Source organism: Equus caballus, chromosome 1, assembly GCF_041296265.1.
Source record: "Equus caballus isolate H_3958 breed thoroughbred chromosome 1, TB-T2T, whole genome shotgun sequence".
NCBI lineage: Eukaryota > Metazoa > Chordata > Mammalia > Perissodactyla > Equidae > Equus > Equus caballus.
Window position 1 is genome coordinate 118,995,132 of NC_091684.1, and position 18,225 is coordinate 119,013,356.

General features: G+C 45.1%; 1 protein-coding gene across 23 annotated transcripts in view; it reads left to right on the top strand.

Moving 5' to 3' along the window:
• Positions 1 to 1,822, top strand: part of TJP1 (tight junction protein 1) — a 236,068-nt gene extending 234,246 nt beyond the window's left edge. For all 23 annotated transcript variants that reach the window (XM_023651569.2, XM_023651557.2, XM_023651558.2 and 20 more), the window contains one exon: positions 273 to 1,822. In XM_023651569.2, coding sequence (XP_023507337.2) covers positions 273 to 367 — 95 coding nt within the window. In that variant the 3' untranslated portion in view covers positions 368 to 1,822. The remainder of the gene's footprint in view (positions 1 to 272) is intronic.
• The last annotated feature ends 16,403 nt before the right edge of the window (positions 1,823 to 18,225 follow it).

Genomic DNA, 18,225 nt, shown 5'->3' on the forward strand with positions numbered 1-18,225 from the left:
AACTATCCCAGGCATATGGTCACCCTAACTTTCAATCATTTTTTAAAAGGTATGAACTTGAAAACATAATAAAAGAGAAATCTGGAACAACTTTCGAATCCTTAAATTCCATTGAAATATGGCACTAAGACTTTTGATATGTGTAATATGCTGAAGAAATACAAGAAAATTATATCTAAATATATGTATTTATGTTTACCACATGATTGCAAGGCATTATGACTAGCAGTTGAACCAACTATAAATGACATGAACTTCTTTTTCTCTCATAGGTGATCCTAAAACCTGGCAAAACAAGTGTCTTCCTGGAGATCCAAATTATCTTGTTGGAGCAAACTGTGTTTCTGTCCTGATTGACCACTTTTAATTCTTAAAATATAGGAACTTGATTAAATAATGTGAAACTGGGTTAAACTTACTACACCTAAATGGAACCACTCTATCAAGTATTATACTTTTCTTAGAATTGATACTGCAGTTTGTTAGTATTGAGCATTTTGTTTGAACTGATGAAGATTAGTGAGCATGCCCCTGAACCATGGTCAGAAGACATGCTGCAAACTGCATGTTTGTGATTGAAGAACTGTTGGCATTGGCAAGAGGTTCAAAGATGTTTTGCTTTGTAATGATTTTTGTACTTTTTTATGGTCACTGCTTAACTTCACATATTGATTTCCGTTAAAATACCAGCCAGTAAATGGGGTGCATTTGAGTTCTATTCTTTCCAAAGTACAGTTTCAAACTTTATTATGGCCCTGGCCTGGCACACACATTTTATTTTATTATGCATGAGGTAATATGCACACATTTTTAAAATGCACCTGGAATATATAACCAATGTAGTGGATTTAACAGAAATGTACAGCAAGGGGAATTTATAGTTTTTGGGGGGGGGGGTCAAGTAAAGACAATTACTTACTGTATATGAAAACACATTTTTCTTAGAGAAGGACACCAAAGCATGTGAGACTGGTTCCATGGCCTCTTTGGATCTATAAATTAACCATATCACTACAGACATACTAACCAGCAGGAATGCCTTACCCTCGTGTTTTTAATTCTTAGATTGTTCTCTCTGTGTATTACTAAGTTTTTATGGCTTTTGTGTGCATCTAGATACTGTATCATGAAAGAGATTGAGTAAATTGTGGATTTGGTGGTTTCAGAAATGTATAATCACCCAGAAGAAAATAATGGTGTGATTTGGGGATTTTTTTCTCTTTTTTTGGCAAGGAGCAGTGGTTTTCTGTTCTTTTTGGCTATGCATTTGAAAACTTTGCTGTTTAAGGATGCTTGTACATAATGCGTGCATACCACTTTTGTTCTTGGTTTGTAAATTAACTTTTATAAACTTTACCTTTTTATACATAAACAAAACAAGTTTCTTAAGGCTACCTTTGTATTCTCTCCTGTACCTCTTGAGCCTTGAACTTTGACCTCTGCAGCAATAAAGCAGCATTTCTATGACACACACAAGGTCATTTTTTTTAAGGAAAAGAATGCACAGAATTGTTACATTTTTAAGTGCTGCATTTAAAAGATACAGTTACTCAGAATTCTCTAGTTTGATTAAATTCTTGCAAAGTATCCCTACTGTAATTTGTGATACAATGCTGTGCCCTAAAGTGTATTTTTTTACTAATAGACAATTTATTATGGCACATCAGCACGATTTCTGTTTAGATAATACACCACTAAACATTTCTGTTTAGATAATACACCACATTCTGTTAATCAATCATTAGGTGTGACTGAATTTCTTTTGCAGTTATTAAAAAATCTCAAATTTCTAAATCTGCAGAATAAAACTTTTTAAAATAAAGTGCTGGTTTGGTTTGTTTGCACACTATTTCTAGTTTCATGCAACTTTATAATCCTGTTTTAAAATCCTGCACACCTGATCCTGAACACCCAGTGATCTGCCACTACGTCAGTCCTGGTGGGCTGCATGCGGAGTGCGTCCCCTCGGCCAGTGTGTCCGGATGGGTGAGCAGTGCTGGTCACTGAAATCTCAAGACAGTAGGAGGAGAGGCAGGCCAACTGTAGATTATTTGGCAGTTTGCCCCCTGCATCTGTAAACATACATACGTTTATGTGTGCATGCGCTCCTTAGGACCAGTTTGTATCTAGTTGTGTATCCTGCTTTTTCCCCAAAAAATAACATGGCATTTTCTCATGTTCCTACATTTGGAGGAAGAAAGTAATTTTTAATGGCTATAAATATTTCATCATGACTGCCATATTTATTTAAGGACTACACCTGTTGACATTTAGGTTGTTGCTATAAAGTGAACTTCTCTGTAGATTTAGGCGATTTTGTTTGTTTCATCTTTTTTATTAAGGTATAATTTAGATACAGTAAAAGTATCCATTTTAGTGTATAGTTCTCCAGATTTTGGCAAACAATACAGTCTTGTAACCATTAGCCATTAGCACAGTTAATCTGTAGAATTTCATCATCCCCCTGAAAGTCCACAGTCCTCATCTGGACCCCACCCCTCCTCCAGCCCTGGCAGGCAGTGATCTTTTCTGTCCCTATAGTTTCTTCTTTTTGAGGGCGTCATATAAATGGACTCATACCATATGTAGCCTTGGAGGCTGGCTGCTTTCACACACCTGGGGTTCGTTCACGAAGATGTGAGTATCAGTACTGCTTTTCCATTGCTGAGTATTGTTCCACTGCAGGACTGCACCACACATTATCCATCCCCCAGTTGAGGAACTTTTGGGTTGTTCCCAGGTTCAAGAAATTACAAATAAAACTGCTATAAACATTCGAGTATGGGTTTTTGTGTGAACTAAGTTTTCGTTTCACTTGATTAAACACCTAGGAGTGAGATCGCTGGGTCATGTGGTAAGTATATGTTTAACTTTGTAAGGAACTGCCAGCCTGTTCTCCAGAGTAGCTGTAGCGTTCTGCACTCCGATCAGCAGTCTTTAAAGGTCCAGTTGTTCCACGTCCTCACCAGCAGTTGCTGTTATCACCATTTTTATTTCAGCCATTCTAATGGGCTGTCCATTGTGGGTTTGATTTGCGTCTCCCTAGTGACTCACGCTGTTGAGCATCTCTGTATTTGTTTGCCACCCGTGTATTATCTATGGTGAGACATCTGTTAAAATCTTCTGTCCTTTTTTAAATTGGATTGTCGTCTTATTGTTTGGAGGGTTCTTCCTGTAATCTAGATGCAGGTTCTTTGTCAACTATGTGATTTGCAAATATTTTCTCTCATTCTGTTCATTTTCTTAATAATGTCTTTCATGGAACATGACTTACTAATTTTGATGAAGTCCAGTTTATCACTTTGTTCTTTTATAAATTATGCTTTTAGTGTCATATCTAAGAAATGTTTGTCTAACCCAAAGTACAAATAGTTTTCTCCTATATTTCAGAAGTTTTCTAGTTTTAGGTTTTACATTTATGTCTGTGATCCATTTTGAGTTAGTTTTATACGTAGTATGAGATACGTGTTGAGTTTCATTTGGTCTGTTCTAAGTGTGACTTTATTGTGACCACAGACCCACATTACATAAGGCCCAAACAAGACTCTGGGTTTCCATATAAGTCAATTAGTGAAGGGAATATAAGTCTGTCATTTGTACCTGCCTGCCTGCCTGCCTTTCATGACACGGCATGAATGCCAGGCAAGATTACGTACCTAGGGCTTTTTACTGTTCACATAAATACGGGCGTTTCTCTTCTCTCAGACCATCTTCCTGCAGCTCTGAGCATGCTACAGTGAATTCAGAGGACCAAGTTCGTGTGTCAGAGCCTCATTTTTGCCCTTTGCCCTCATGACTCATGTTCTCATAATGGAAAACCTAGTGAATGTCCACTAGTGTTACTTGAGTCAACTCCTCCTCCCTTTGACTTAGCAAATTTTCACTAGGTGCACCACACCTCTTGCACAGCACAAGTGGAGATGATCCCGGTGAAGAGACGCAGAGCCAAACACAGTGGCTCCAGTCTCGATGGGGATGCAGTTGGTCACCAAGGGGCATGGCAGCAGATGGGGAACAAGGTATTCGTCATTTGCCTAGACTAGCAGTTTGGAAACCACTTGCTGGGTAGGAAGCCAGCACCTGTTTTGCAGAAATAAACAGGACTGCACAGACAGCGAGAGTTGGGTCACAGAAGCTCTTGGCATTCTGCTCTTAGGTTTCTTAACCAAGTTTCCCCAGATGAAGTGCTGGAAAGACCCATTTTAACGTGCAAACTTAGAACTTCCATGTTGTCATCTCATAATAAATTAGGTCATGGTAAAAGCTCAGTTAACAGCATTTTTGACTCAGTTTACTTCTCAGTCTGCTTTCCTTTCAAACCACTTGACAGTAAAGAAACAACTACTAAAGGTGTAGAAAATTTAGTGTTTTTCAGAATTCACAAGGTATAAAACTGGAGAATTTCTGATTCTAAACTAAGTGCATCAAACTGTAGAGTCCTCTTTTGTAGAAAACATGGCTTTACAAATGGCCTTTATGGTGCACCCTAGAGCTTGTTTTCTCCAGATCATGGGTGAGCACTCAGGTCAGCTGGAAGTTGACACAAACGAGGTGCTCACAAGAGAAACGTGTGACTGACTAGGGTGAGCCTTCACCTCCACTCTCCGTTTGCAGTTTAAGCTCTTCTGAGTGAATTGTGTTTCCAGTTGTCTTAGAAACCACCTATCTATGAAGACTGAAAATTGAGTTCTGGTGCACCAGTGTTTTGCCTCCTGGAAGGATGCCAGGCAGGGAACACGCAAACCGATGTTTGCTCAGTATACAATGCAGTCGAGCCCCCACATGGCACTGCCCTCCTTGCGCTCACCCATGGAAAGCTCGCCCAGAGTCGGGTGTGGGGGTTTTGGCTTTGGTGTATTTGTTCTAGGCCTGATGTCACGGATTTTTTCTTTTTGAAGCAGTGAAAATGCTGTTTGTCCGCAGATGTCCTCCTAGTCTTAAGTGGATTTGAAAACATACAGGCATAAATCTTTTTTTACCCCTTAGAAACTGAGATGGAAGGAAACCACGAAAACAGACGTGACCAATAAGCTAATGTTGTGTAACATTGGGGAGAAAAGCACAGTATTCATGCTTAAGAGCCCTTCAGTGCTTGACAACTGGTGTGTGGCAGAAACCGGCATCAAATCAGAGGACAGTGGGGTCCTTTAGGTGAAATATCTTAGTTTCAGGGCTGCTTAGAGGGGACTTTCAGGACATGGAGTTTCCCAGAGCATCTCTAAGAATCTCGAATTCCTTGCGTGTTGTATGAGGACAACTAGAAGCGGAAGGGGAAGAGCAAGTGGAAGGCAAAGCTTGAGAACTACTAAGGAGCCCCAGTCTTGCTACCCGCCCGGTAGAAGTTGCAGTCATGAGTGGGGAGCTGTAGGGTTTCAGAAACACTTAAAACCAAGTGATTGAAAGCGGAACTGACTTTCTTAGTAGATTGTTAACTTCTTAAACACAACAGCGTAATGCAACAGTCCCAGGGCTTCATTGGGTTCATGTTGATAGATCCAGAGAGGAGGATGGAGGCATCTTGAGTAGGGGCCAGTGTCCCATGGAGCTCACTCCCTGCCACCTCTGCCTTTATGGTGCTGCCCCTAGGGGAAAGCTTTTTACTCCTGCATTTTTGAATATTCAAGCAAACATAGTTGAAGTGTTCCATCGAGCCTCAGGGACCTGCCCCCAATTTTAGCACCTGTTCCATGCCACATTTGTGATGGGACAGACACCGTATTTTCCAAGGAAGCCTCACAGATACTCGTCCAGCTGAAACAGCTTTGTGGCCCTCTCAGGAGCAGACGACCAGGAGACTTGGGGCGAGTACTGGGAGAGAGCAGAGCATGAGTCTGTCCACCACTGCGGATGGCTCTCCAAGGAAGAGCGGGGTGCAGGGAGGGCCGTCGTTCAACCAAGAACCCTCTCCCAGAGCACGGTTAGAGCGCAGCAACTTCGTGCCCACCACCCTCGCAGGAGGGGCTTATTTTTTGGTTTTTTAACATATTTTCACACTTAAAAGTTGCAAGAGTAACACAGCATTTGCAAGAATAATACCTTTTGATTCAGGGCCCCATCCTTAGGACTCCAACCTTAATTACTTCCCTTAGAAGCCCCATGTCCAAATACAGCTACGCTAGGGGTAAGTGTTCAACACAGGAATTTTGGGGAGGACACAAACATTCAACCCATAACAGATTATTACTTTTTAATCATTTGAGAGTGGGTTGCAGACATGATACGTGTTTCCTAAGAACAAAGTATTCTCTTACGTAACCACGATACACTTAGCAACCTCAGAAAATTTTTTAAAGAATTGACTGGTTTCACTGATTTTGTCTATCAGCTTTCTGTTTTTTCCTGAGCAGATTCCTGCCCTGGTTTTTATTATTTCCTTCCTTCTGCCTTGTTTGTGTTCAGTTTTCTCTTTTCTAGTTTTTGAAGGTTCACTGATTTGAAATTTTTTTTAATATATGCATTTTAGAGCTATAAATTCCCTCTAGACACAGCTTTAGCTGTGTTCCATAAATTTGGATTTGTTGTGTTTTATTCAGTTCAAAATATTTTATAATTTTTCTTTTGATTTCTTAGCCCAGGAGTAATTCAGAAATGCATTCTTTAATTTCCAGATACTTGAGGCATTCCCAAATTGCTTTCTTTTATTGATTTCTAATTTAATTGCATTCTGATCAGAGAATATATTCTGTGTGATTTAAATTTCCTTAACTTTTTTGAGTCTTGTTTTATGGCCTAGCTTAAGGTCTATCTGGAGAACGCTCCGTGTACTTTCGAAGACAATGTGTTCTATTGTTAGGGAGAGGTATTCTATAGATGTCAGATATGTCAAGTTGGTTGATGCTAATGTTCTGGTCTTCTGTATCCTTGCTTATTTTCTGTCTAGTTGTTTTCTGAATTAGTGGAGTATTGAAGTCTCCAACTATCATGATTGAATAATCTTTTTCTCTTTAATTCTGTCAGCTTTTTCATGTATTTTGGAGCTCAGTTAGTAGGAACATATACGTTTATAATTATTTCTTTCTTAAAACCATTATGAAATGTCCCGCTTTGTCTCTAGCAATAGTTTTTGGTCTTATAATCTATTTTGACTGATAGTATAACCACTCCAGCTCTCTTCTAGTCACTTTTTCCATCCTTTTACTTTCAGTCTATTTGCGTCTTTCAATCCAAAGTGTATTTCCCCTAGAAAGCATAGACCTGGATCTGATTATCTAGTCTGTTAATCTCTGCCTTTTGACTGAAGTGCTTAATCCATTTACATTTAACCTAACATCGATAAGGTTTGATTTATGCTTGCCATTTCTCTACTTTATGTCCTGGGCTTTTTTGTTCTTTTTCTTTTATTGCCCTCTTTCATGTTAAATAGATATTTTCTAGTATACTCTCTTAATTTCTTCGTTTTTTGTTTTGTTTTTACTGTACTTTTTTTGTTATTTTCTTCTTGGTTGCTCTAAGGATTTTTTTTTCTTTTTTGCAGGAAAGGATTCACCCCGAGCTGACATCTGTTGCCAGTCTGCCTCTTTTTCTTCTCCTTCTCCCCAAAGCCTGAGTGCATGATCCTGGTTGTAAGTCCATCTAGTTCTTCTATGTGAGCTGCCACCACAGCATCACAACTGACAGACGGGGTGGTGTGGTCCCACGACTGGGAAATGCACCCAGGCTGCCAAAGTGGAGAGCACACAACTTTAATCACCAGACCATCAGGGCCGGCTCTAAGGATTATAATAGGAATCTTCACTTATTACAGTCTACTTCAGATTAATACTTATTAAATCCAGCAAAATATAGAAACTTCACTGCAGTGGAGCTTCATTTCCTTACCCTCTGTGTTAGTGTCATACGTATTACATCTTTATATGTTATAAACCAAAATAGTTTTAGAAATGTTGTTTTAAGCAATTGTCTGTCTTTGTTTTTTAAGATTGGCATCTGAGCTAACATCTGCTGCCCATCTTTTTTTTCTTCTTCTTCTTCTCCCCAAAGCCCCCCAGTACACAGCTGTACATTCTAATTGTAGGCCCTTCTGGCTCTGCTATGTGGGACAACGCCTCAGCATGGCTTGATGAGTGATGCTAGGTCCACGCCCAGGATCTAAACCGGCAAAACCCCGGGCTGCCGAAGTGGAGCAGGCAAACTTAACCACTCAGCCATGGGGCCAGACCCACAACTGTCTTTTAAGTTAGGTAAGAGAAAAATGTTGCCAGTCTTTCATGTTTACCCATGTAATTACTTCTTTCAATGCTCTTTATTTCTCGATGTGGATTTAAGTCATCTTCTCATGTCACTTATGTTCAGCCCCAAAGACTTCCTTTAATGTATTTCATAAGGCAGGTTTGCTTGCAGTGAATTTCCTCAATCTTTATCTCAAAATGCCTTTATTTTTGTCTTCATTTTTGAAAGACAGTGTTTCTACCTATAGAATTCTTGGTTGACAGATTTTTTTTTCAGCATTTTGAATATGTCATTCTGCTGCCTCTTTGGCTCCATTGCTGCTGATGACAAGTCAGCTGTTAAACAGAATTCCTCCCTTGTAAGTAATACAGTGTTTCGTTTTTTCTTCCTGCTGCATTCAGAATTTCCTTTTGTCTTTCAGCTGTTCGACTGTAATGTCTCTAGGTATGCATCTCTTTGTATTTTTCCAACTTGGAATGTGTTGTGCTGCTTTGATGTGTTTTCATCAAATTTGGAAAGTTTTTGGCCATTTCATCTTCCCCTTTCTCTCTCTCCTCTCCATCTGGGACTCCCAAAACACATGTTGGTATTCTTGTTGAGCCCCAGACACATCTCAGAGTTTATTTTCCATCTTCTTTTCTTTCTGTTCTTCAGATTGGACAATTTTTTATTAATCTACTTTCAAGTTCACTAGCTTTTTCTTGTCAGTTTAAATCTGCTGTTGAGCCACTTTAGTAAATTTTCATTTCAGTTATTATACTTTTCCACTCCAGAATTTTCATTTGGTTCCTTTTTTTAATATAATTTTTCTCTCTTTATTGAGATAGTCCGTATTTGATGAGTCATTGTGTCATACTCTCCTTTAATTCCCTGACCACAGCTTCCTTTAGGTCTTTGAACATATTTATAATAGCTGCTTTGAAGTCTGCTAAATCCAGCATCTGGACCCCCTCAAACAGTGTCTGTTGACTCTTTTTCGTCCCCTGGATATGAGTCAAACTTTCCTGTTTCTTTGCATGTCAAACTGGACACTTTAGGTAATATTGTAGCAACTCTGTATTCTCATCCATCTCCTTACCCCCAAGGGCTTGTTGCTGTTGGGTTTTTTTAGTGACTTCACTGAACAAATCCTATAGAATTTGCCTCAACTACACTGTGCAGCCACTGATGTCTCTGCTGGGTTTTTTAAATTATTGTTGTTATTCTTGCCTTTATTTTTAAGTCTGCTTCCTGGTGGTTGTCCTTGGGTCAGCCCCATTTGGCAGCAAACCACTGGAAGTGGTGGGGCTGGGCGCCCTGGGGAAGCGCCTTCCCCTGACTCCCTTCAAAAAGGCAGCTTCCTGCTGGGTCCAGTCCGTGTGGCGCCAACTTGAGAGTCCAATCCAGTCTCAGGTTCTGTTTAAAGAGGAGAAACTGAGGCACAGAGTCGCAATGGTTGTCACACATGGAGCTGGGGCACAGCCAGGCCAGAGACCAGGATTCCCCAACTCTAGACCAGTGCTCTTCTCAAGATGCCAATTAAGACCGGCTCCAAAAGCCCAGAAGCACTGCTACACATGTGCTCCATAGAGGGCAGAATTCCTTAGAAGAAACTGAGGCAGGACAAGACTTGAACCATGATTTCCTGGCCCAGAGCAAGCCCCAGGTATTGCTGGGTAGGCTGCTGGCCATGGCCAGGACCCCACCCCATCCCCTGCCAGCAGGAGGGGCCCTCTCGGCAGGAGCAGAACTTCGTGAATGTCTGCCGAGTGGAAGCACGGAGAGGATGTGTGTCTGTCCAGGGTCTCTGTCTCTGTGGCCACAGGTTGGGGCCAAGAGCCCCGAAGGGCCTGGACTGTCCTCAAGGCACTGCCCGCTCTGGCCCTTGCCGTAGGTGATGGTGAGTCCTGGGCCCTCACCAGCTCCAGTTTCCCCAAGCATACTCTGGGAGGCCATTAGGGAGAAATGGGCAGAACTGGCCTGGTCACTGAGTCCCCCAATGGATGCAAGGACAGAGTCACTGTATATGAATAAGAGGCCTGGAGCCCATGAGTGCCCCTGGGCTCCTCCCTCCCCCACTCACGGGTGCACATGAGGAGGGGGCTCTGCTGGCTGGTGGACAGCCTGTGCCCACACTCCCACCAGCTGGAAAGAAAGGGCCTGGCAGCACAGCTGGGCTGTCATGGCAGAACCCAGTCCCTGACCCCTCACAGGGGCCCTGGGCTCCCTTAGGACCAGGAAGTGTCCCATAGACACGTCTCAGGACAGGGCCTGTGCCCGTCCCAGAGATGGAGAGTTCTAGCAGGTGCAGACCCCGCACCTCAAAGGAAAGCAGAGCAGGGCAGCACAGTGGCTAGACCCGTGGGTTCACACCCCACCTCCACCCTCCTTTCCTCCACTGCATGCTCACGGACAATCACTCCTTGCGTCAGTTTCCCCATCTGCACAGCGGCGGAGATGATGATAAGAGTACCGTCTGCTCAAGAAGGGGTTGTGAGGTATGGACGAGTTAAGGTGTGTAAAGTGTCTAGAATAGGGCTTGTCTTAGGAGGTGCTGTTAAGCATCTGCCCTCCTGGTGTTGGTAGCTTTTTTATTAGGGGAACCATTTCCTTCCTAAAGGTGCCATTTGCCCCCTTTGCAGCAGTCAGGATCATGCTGGGCCTTTCTCCCCTGGTGTGTGTGCAGACCCTGTGGGGACAAAACTGAGTCAGAGCCAATGGAAACCAACAGGGCAGGACTGAACTCCTCCCTCACAGGCCGGCCTCCAGCCCAGGAAACAGGCAGACAGCGCCCCTCAAAGAGGGTTTATAACAGCCTCTTGCAAGAAGCCAGACCAGAAGTTCAAGGCTATTGCACTGCCCTGGGGCGGGCAGGGTTGATGAAGGGATGTGGGCATTGTCTTGAAAACTGCCAGAAACTGAGTCACCCACTCGCCTGTGGGAACCACCACCTAGACACAGCTGCTCATTTTTTTAGTGCACTCCTCTTACGCACCGATTTCTTCTAAAACATCTGGATTGGAACTTGGAGGAAGCAATCAAAGTGAATTTTGTCCAAGGACTGGAGAGACACTCGGATCCCAGGGACCATGCTAGCATCACTAAGTGTGGATGATTGTTACAGAAGGTTCTGGTTCTTCCACTTATCTTTTACCTTCAAAGAAATTACCCAGTGGTTATCAGTTTGCAGCGATACTGTGTGCATGGCACAGGCTGCCTTTCTCCCAGTGTCCTGGCGTCCCCTCTTGGTCCTGGCACTCAGCCAGACACTCTCCTCCCCTCTCTTGCTCTCAGTGACCCTCACCATCCCTGGATGTGCCACATTCCAGGCCCAGCCCAGAAAAAGCCCGCACACTGTCCTCCGGATGACACACAACCCCCTCCAGGGACGAGCAGCAGTGAGTGTCAAGCTTCCCGGGGCTGCTCAGCGCAGCAGTGAGTCCGTCCTGACAGGATACTGACTTCCGCACACTGGAATCTCCCTGTGCCCCGCCGCTGGGGAATGCCTTGGGGCACCGCTGAGGACCAGCCAGCAAGGGGGCGGCAGCGCCAGTCAACAAAGGGCAACACACCGTAGTCGGAGCCCCTCCCAGTAAAACACGTCCTCCGGTTCCGGTTCCCAGAGCTCCTTCTCGTTCAAGGGCAGGTCAGAATGTCAGCTCGTGTTTCCTGGTGACCTTTGGCCACACTGAAACTATAATCTGGGGAACTGTCAGATGGGTGCCAGCGGGTCACCCAGCCGAGCTGCAGAAGGAAAGAACTCCAGTGCGTGTGGCCTCCTGCCCTGCAAAGCGCAGCACAGGCAGATTGGACAGGGCCATGGAGATAAGGAAGCGTCCGGAGCATGAGTACACACAGGGGCACTCAAGCACATTCCAGCTCCACAGCAGTATTTGGGGAAAGGTCACACCAGGCCACCAGCCTTTGTGAACGTGATCGCCTGTTAAACTGAGGCCTCACCAGGGCCACAGACCCTGAGAGGAGCTAGTTCTCCCAGCTGTGGTGGACGGAAGGGTGTGGGCCCTCCGCCACTTGATGAGGAAGACAGCGTAAAAGACCTGCACGTGCCCAGCCTCTGCACAAAGAACGCAGAACCTAAATGGTTTTATTCTTGAGGGCAAGGAAGGACTTACAAGTTACTAGAGCCAAAAAGAGTGTTTAGGGTAGTTGTCAGTTTGTACATTGGCAGCTGCATTTCCATCTTTGCTATTATTTGAACAACTGGTATCTGTAGACATGTTCCTTTCCTCCTGCTGCCGGGACATTCGTTCCTCTGGGCCTGGGAGTAGGCCACGGGCTGAAGGCCCAGGTACATTGTTTGTGGACTGATCAGGGGTGATCTTGGTGACCCCTTTAAGAAAATATCCTGTTTCCAGAAGGCAGGAGAAACCTCCCCTTCAATGCAGAGTCAACTCACTTGGCAAGAATTCTGCCTCGTCAGCTATGCTCTCTGGAATGCTCACTCCTTTATTTGCGGAGGTGCTCCCCAGCCTCCTGCTTCCTCCGCCTTGTTTTATGGTCAAGAGCAAGAGGGTGAAGGGAAAATTGCCAAGCAGCCTCGGCCCTGGCACTCTGGGCAGAGTGGGCAGTGGCCCGCCCCAGGCCTCGCCCGCCTCTGACTGCAGCCATTTTTCTCGGTGGTGAGGCTGCTGCTCCCCGCATGGTCCCTTTAGCCTCCTAGATGAGCTTTTCCACAAACATCATAACTCTTGTCAACTTACTGCAATTTGAATTTCAGGGCAGTTCTACATTTTGTGCTAAAATTACTCATTTTCCCCCGCTGCAGCAGGATGATGAATACTGTGCAGATGGCAACTGCTAACTGTTCTCACAGGCCTTGCAATTAGGAGGAAAAGGATAAAAACCCCAAACTTGCTACCTACTCAACAATTCTGGAGCTGCCTCAGAAGTTTGAAATGCACCAGAAGGACAAAGGTGTCACCAATGCCGCCAGGAAGGGAACCGGCCAGGCGGGGCCTCTGAGCCTGGGATCCGAGGGCGCTGCTCTCCTCCTCCTCCTTCTCGCTCTTCTTCCTCGCCTCCTCCTTTTCACTTCTCTTCCTCCTTCTGCCTTGTCCTCATCTTAGGCTTCCTGAGGAGAGAAACATCCATGCTACTCAGGGCAAAGGAATTTGGTTCAACTCACACTGCTGACCGTGTGCAGGGGCCCTGCGTGGCCTGATGGGAGAGTGGCTCTGCTCTCGGAGGGGACAGTGAGCCGTGTCCACAAGGTCCACTCCCTCGCGGTCTCACCCTCCCCGGCTCACAACCACCACCAACCCTAAAGCTGCAGCTCTGTCCCACCCGCTCCAACTTGCCGCAGGCGAGGCCCCCGCAGCCCACTGCACTGCCAGCCCCTCAGTAGTTCCAAAAGGTTCAAACTGGGCTCTCGCTGTGCTGCTTCTCTGGTTAATGGCTCCCGTCATTCGAGCTGGGGTCCGGCTGGGCACCTTGCCACCAGCCCCACCTCCCCGGATCACACCTTTCTCCCCACGCCAAGGCCCTCCTCTTCTGGCAAGCGGGACAGCATCCTGTCCCCTCCAGTCTACACCCCACACTGGAGCCAGAGCATCCATCTACCTTGCAACCCCCGCCTGACGGGCTTCAACCTTCTGCACTGTCCATGTCATTGTCCGAGTCCCGCCCACTCGGCGACCACAGGCCCCGAATTCATCTGGTCTCAGCTCCCTCCTGGCCACCCCCTGGCTGATCGACAAGAACGTAACTCTTGTTCAGCCATTCATTTTCAAAGTAGGGACTTCATCTCCCTTCTCAAATTTCTTTTGGATTCTTTTTAACAATTTTATTATGAAAATTTGCAGGCCTACAGGAAAGTCAGAATAGTTTAATGATCTGTATACTATCCTGATTCAACAATTGCCACGCTAACTTTTCTCCACGTTTGCTTTCTCTCTCCATACACACACACATATATATAATAAATATGTTTATTGCTCTATCATTTGAGATTAAGTTGCAGACATCATGATAAAGGTGGCATTTCAGATTGGCAGAGGAAACATGGACTCTTTAAACAATGACATCAGGACAGCTGGCCAGCCTCTTGGCAGGGGGACCTGTGCCCCACTGCAATTTGACCAAAATAAATTCCAGATGAAACAAAAATGTAAATCTGAAAAACGAAACCATCTAAGTACTAGAGGGGAAGATGGGTAAATATTTTAATAATTTTGAGACAAGAAAGGCATTTCTAAACATGCCACAAAATTCAAAAGCCATGAAGAAAAAAAAAGTCAACATAAAAATAAATATATGTAAAGTATGCCTCATAAGCTGACTTTAAAAGGATAAGAAATACTATGGACAGCAAATCAAAAGTTAAACGGAACATGTTTTTTCTACCTATTATTCACATGTGGCTATTTATATTCAAATTAAATACAATGAAAAATTCAGCGCATCATTTACTGTAACCACAATTCAAATGTTTTGTAGTCACACCTGGTCAGTAGCTACCACATTGAACAGTACAGATTACAAAGCATTTCTATCACTGCAGAAGAAAAATATTTGCACCACATTATAGTAAAAGTACTTCTCTTACTATACAAAGACCTTGGCGCTGGCCCGGTGGCGCAGCAGTTAAGTTCACACATTCCGCTTTGGCGGCCCTGGGTTCGCCAGTTCGGATCCCGGGTGCAGAAACGGCACTGCTTGGCATGCCATGCTGTGGTAGGCGTCCCACATATAAAGTAGAGGAAGATGGGCACAGATGTTAGCTCAGGGCCAGTCTTCCTCAGCAAAAAGAGGAGGATTGGCAGTGGATGTTAGCTCAGGGCTGATCTTCCTCAAAAAAAACAAAATAAAAAAAAAAATATATATATATATACACACAAAGACCTCTTGCAGATCAGTTTTAAAAAGATGACAAATCCAAGAGCAGAGCTCAGTAACTGGCAGTTCCCGGAAGTACAATGGCCAGGAAGCCTGAAGACACACTCAACGTCCAACCACAAAAGAAAGGCCAAGGCAAACCCCAAGGGGTCGGTCCCCTCTTTGGTCTCATCAGACTGGCAAAGACTAAAAAGAGGGACAATGCTTGGAGCTGGGCCAGGCGTCAGGAAAACACGTTCTCACATGGGAGTAAAGCAGTTCTGCCCTCTCAGAGGACGTGAGCAAAAAAATGTGAAATTAAAACTTTTGAATCCTTTTGACTCAGCAATTCTGCTGCTAAAATTTGTCTCACAGAAGAACACACAAGTGTGCAAACTCAGGTGTACAAGGATGTTGGCTGCAGTGCTCTGTGTAACGGGGGAAAACTAGAAATGATCCACTCTCTGTGAATACGGGCACAAGGGACAAACTGCTGAGAACCCAGCCTGGCTGTGATACACGGTCAAGAGAACAGTGCAGGTGAGTCGTGGTGACAGGAGGTCCTTCAAGACCTGACCGTTAAGTGGAGAAAGAGAAATGTGCGGTAGGTAGTGCAGGGCCAAGGCTCCGAGCCGGCTCTGGGGCCGGGTCCCAGCCATGAGCTGAGTCCACTGTGCACTCTGGGACCTTGAACCGGTGGCTTTGCCTCTCTGTGCCTCCACTTCCTCATCTCTAAGATGGAAGAGTGATAGCAGCAAGCCTGCTACGGACTGGATTATATCCTCCCCACATTCATATACCCCCAACGGCATGGTATTAGGAGGTGGGCCTTTGGGAGGTGATTACAGTCAGATGAGGTCATGAGGGTGGGGCCCCAGGATGGGATTAGCACCCTTTGGGAAGAGACAAAGGAGGGCTTGTGCTCTCCTCTCTGGCTCTCTCATTCTCTCTCCCCTCCAACCCCCTGCTGTGCTCACGCAAAGAAGAGGTGCCGTGAGCACACAGGGAGAAGGTGACCATCGGAAACTGAAAGGGAGCTCTCACCAGAATCCAACCCTGCTGCCACCTTGACCTTGGACTTCCAGCCTCCAGAACTGGGAGAGAGTAAACGTCTGTGGTTTCGGCCCCCAGCCTGTGGTATTTTGCTGTGGCAGCTCTAGCTGACTAAGACAGGGTCAATAGGATCACTGTGATGTTAAAATGAGTAAATCCACAGAAAGCACGTGGCAAGCCTTCAGCGAGTGTTATCATAAAACAGCTCCATTCTTTGCTATTGTTGTTATTGCTGTCTTGTTGGCAAGAAAATATAGTATCTTTATTTCCTTATGACTGATACAATTGTTTTTTTCTTGTGGTAAAAAACACATAGCATTGAATTTATCATCCTCAAGTCCGGATTTTCAAATGGACTTATCTGTTTGCGATGCCTTTGTATGAGCATAGAGAACTTGCTGAGGAAGTTTCACCTGTTAACGAAGGTTATCTCCGGAACTGGAGAGGAGGCATTGTATGGGGCTCTTCATAAATGTCTGTAAAGTTTACACTTTTTTCTAACAAGGGTGGCTTACTTTTATAATTGGAAAAACGGATAAAAATAGAAGAGAAAGGAGTAACCCTGGCTCTCTTAGTCAGCTGAGCTGTTACAACAAATTAACGTAGACCGGGAGGCTTATAAACGACAGACATTTATTTCTCACAGTTCTGGAGGCTGGAAGTCTGAGATCAGGGCACTGGCAGGGTTGGGTTCTGATGAGGTACCACTTTTTGGTCCATAGATGGCCGTCTTTTCGTGGTATCCTCACTTGGGTGAAAAGGTGAGGGAGCTGCCTGGCTCTGGTCCCCCTGGCAGCTTCCCAGGGCTAGACCTTGGGCGGGGTAGCAGTCTGGAACCACGTGTTACCCAGCAAGGGCTCACTACCCAATACGCATAGAAGCCAATACTATGACACTGGCTTTTGAGAAAAGAAAAAGCTTAATTGCGAGGTTGACCAGCAAGGAGACAGCAAGGCTCTCGAATCTGACCCCCAGTCCAAGGTTCAGGGGGAAATTTCAGGAGTTAGGGGAAACTAAGCTATAGCTGGACCCAGGTAAGCTGACTGGCTAGTCTCAGGTCAGTCTCTATATGATAATCAAGCTATCTGGGCTGCTTGCTGGAAGCCAGATTTTCCTGACTGGAGGAAAATTCTTGGTTCCGGGGTCACCTGGGGCTATAGGTTCCCGCCTGGCACATGTGCAGTGCCGTCTGTTATTGAGCATGGTTTGATTAAAATAACCTGTTTTAAGGAAGCAAAACTAGTTTAAGCTGGTCAAGGTTTATGTGCTGTTTCACTTGCGGCATCCCCGGTCCCTGTGGAGGGCCCAACCGGGCTCCCAGCCACCCAAGAAGCAGGCTTTCCCTCAGCCACGGCTGTCGCTCTCAAGTGGCCCCCGGAAATTCTCTCTGAAGCAAGCCTGCGGCTCACCAGCACTCGGTTCCAGGCTTCCAGGAATCCTTCCCTTCTTGGGGAAAAGGCTCCCCGACAGCCTGGCCTTGGCGGCTGGGACTCGCCATCTGCACCCTGTCTCGTATAAAGCTGAGATACAGGAACTCACCATTTTTAGGAACAAGCAGGGCTTTTTCCTTCTCCTCGGGTAACATAAAGTCAAAAACCACTAAGTTTAGTGTTGAGAGGGAAAAAAATGCATTTCTTTGCAATTAAAAACAACTCCTTTCTTTGTTTAACACATCTAGCTAGCACACCAATTTACTGGTTAAAGCTGACTTTCACCCTCAAAGGAAAAACTCCTATTTCTGATTCCATCTTTTCCTTCTGCAAGAGACAGCTTATAAGTTTTTTTCTCACACCACAGCTGGGCTTGTAGATTTCTTTATCTGTGGAATGATTTTCACCCCAACCTCTTAGACACAAAGCAAAAGCAAAAGAAAAGAAGCTTGAGTTGGCAGGGAGATGTCACAAAGCCCATCTGACTTCACAGAGGAGCCACACGGGATCCCCGCTCACCGGGCAGCCCATGGGGAAACAGCCATTGATTTAATAAGTTCACGTGTCTTTTCTGAATGATTGTTTCTTAGTTTACAACTTGGATCAATGGGAAGGGAAAGTACAGGTGAAACTTGACAGCCTGAAGAGGGACAGGAGGACACGACACATATCCCTCTGGTCCCCACCCAAGCCCCAAGTGCCCTGCTGAACACAGCGGGGAACTGCAGAGGGTGGATATGACGAGCAACTCAGGTCAGCG